The 1,745-nt window shown below is 48.8% G+C and overlaps 1 protein-coding gene across 1 annotated transcript; it reads left to right on the forward strand.

The window, feature by feature from the left end:
• The first annotated feature begins 322 nt into the window (after nucleotides 1–322).
• Nucleotides 323–1,270, forward strand: LOC135895715 (olfactory receptor 52E4-like). The gene has a single exon (XM_065423862.1). It carries the CDS (start codon nucleotides 323–325, stop codon nucleotides 1,268–1,270), a length of 948 nt encoding a protein of 315 aa, XP_065279934.1.
• Nucleotides 1,271–1,745: the final 475 nt, after the last annotated feature.

A 1,745-nucleotide genomic window follows, 5' to 3' on the forward strand; every position in this document is an offset into this window, starting at 1 on the left:
AGTGTAGGAATTATTAATCCATGAAGCATCACAAAATATGGAATTGGATTTAGTAGGGTCATTGTTCATTGCTATTTCCTCTGAATAATGAAAATGTCATTTTTCAGTGTGTGAAGAGTGATCAATCTGCTTCTGCCATGAGAACACCCTCCATTAGTGCATATAGTGTCTCACGTTAACATTGTCTCTCCATTCAGGCATTTCTACTACGACCATCACCCAAGAGGCTGAGAACCCACAGGAAGTTGGGGGGAACATACGGTACATGCAGGAGACACTGTTCTGCCTCAAAGTTAGAGTTGGACACCTTCTCCGCTACTCCATGTCAGATTTCAACAAAACAGACTTCACCAACCCCTCCACCTTCATCCTACTTGGCATTCCTGGCCTGGAGGTGGCCCATATCTGGATCTCCATTCCCTTCTGTGCTATGTACGCCATAGCCGTGTTGGGGAACTTCACCATCCTGTTCATCGTGAAGAGGGAGCAGAGCCTCCACGAGCCCATGTACTATTTCCTCTGCATGCTGTCCGTCACCGACCTGCTCATTTCCACATCCACCATGCCCAAAATGCTGAGCATCTTCTGGTTCAATTCCAGGGAGATCAGTTTCAGTGCCTGCCTCACCCAGATGTACTTTGTTCACTCCTTCTCTGGGGTGGAATCTGGTATCCTTGTTTCCCTGGCTTTCGATCGCTACGTGGCCATCTGCCATCCCCTGAGACATTCTACCATCCTGACAAACTCTGTTGTGGCCAAGATAGGCCTGTCCGTGGTGCTGCGCAGTGGCATACTCGCATTACCCTATCCCTTCCTGGCGAGGTGGTGGCCATATTGCAGAACCAACCTCATTCCCCACTGCTATTGTCGGTTTATAGCTGTGGTGAAGCTGGCCTGTGCTGACATCCGCATCGGTAGTTACTATGGCCTGTTTAATCTTGTCTCTGTGAATGGAATGGATGTGTTTTTTATCGCCATGTCCTATACTCTGATCCTCCGGGCCATCTTCCGCCTCCCCACAAAGGATGCCCGGATCAAAACTTTTGGGACCTGCATCTCTCATCTTTGTGCCATCTTAGCTTTGTACATCCCAGATTTCTTCTCCGCTTTCACGCAGAGGTTTGGCCACAATGTGCCACTGCATTTCCTCGTTCTCATTGGCAATGTGTACCTCCTAGTGCCCCCTGTGCTACACCCCATCATTTACGGGGTGAGGACCAAACAAATCTGGGGCAGGCTGCTCCAGCTCTTTACACATAAAGGGACCTAAATGTTTCCACCATGTGCTCTGGCTCTCAGATTGAGCTCTGTGCAGAGCTGGCTGGTGCATGGTGCTGTGGTCTCTTCCCTGTACCACTTACTGGACAGACAGAGAGACATTAAATCCTTCCCTGTCCATACTGTGCTGTGTCAATGTGATGAACTGGGGAGTCAGTCTGTGTACACTACACTGGGTTGCCACCTTTCTAATTGCTGGTAGCTGGATCCCTGAAATTGCAATCTTGCCTCATCTCTTCTGTCAAGCCTCGACCCTGCTGTGTGTCTTCTCCCCAAGGCCCTGCCCCTGTCACTTGCTCCTGTCTTCCCCTCCCCTTGTCATTTGTTATCCAGTCAGCTCTAAAACCAATATGTTCTCACATCTTATGGCAAGTCACTCAAGGGGCAGTGGTTTGTGTTAACATTTTAATGTTTATTTTTACTTTGTTACCAATTCTGTGGAGAGAGAGACCCTGTTCGGACTCCTG

The sequence above is a fragment of the Emys orbicularis genome, chromosome 1 (assembly GCF_028017835.1).
Source record: "Emys orbicularis isolate rEmyOrb1 chromosome 1, rEmyOrb1.hap1, whole genome shotgun sequence".
In the NCBI taxonomy this organism is placed as follows: domain Eukaryota; kingdom Metazoa; phylum Chordata; order Testudines; family Emydidae; genus Emys; species Emys orbicularis.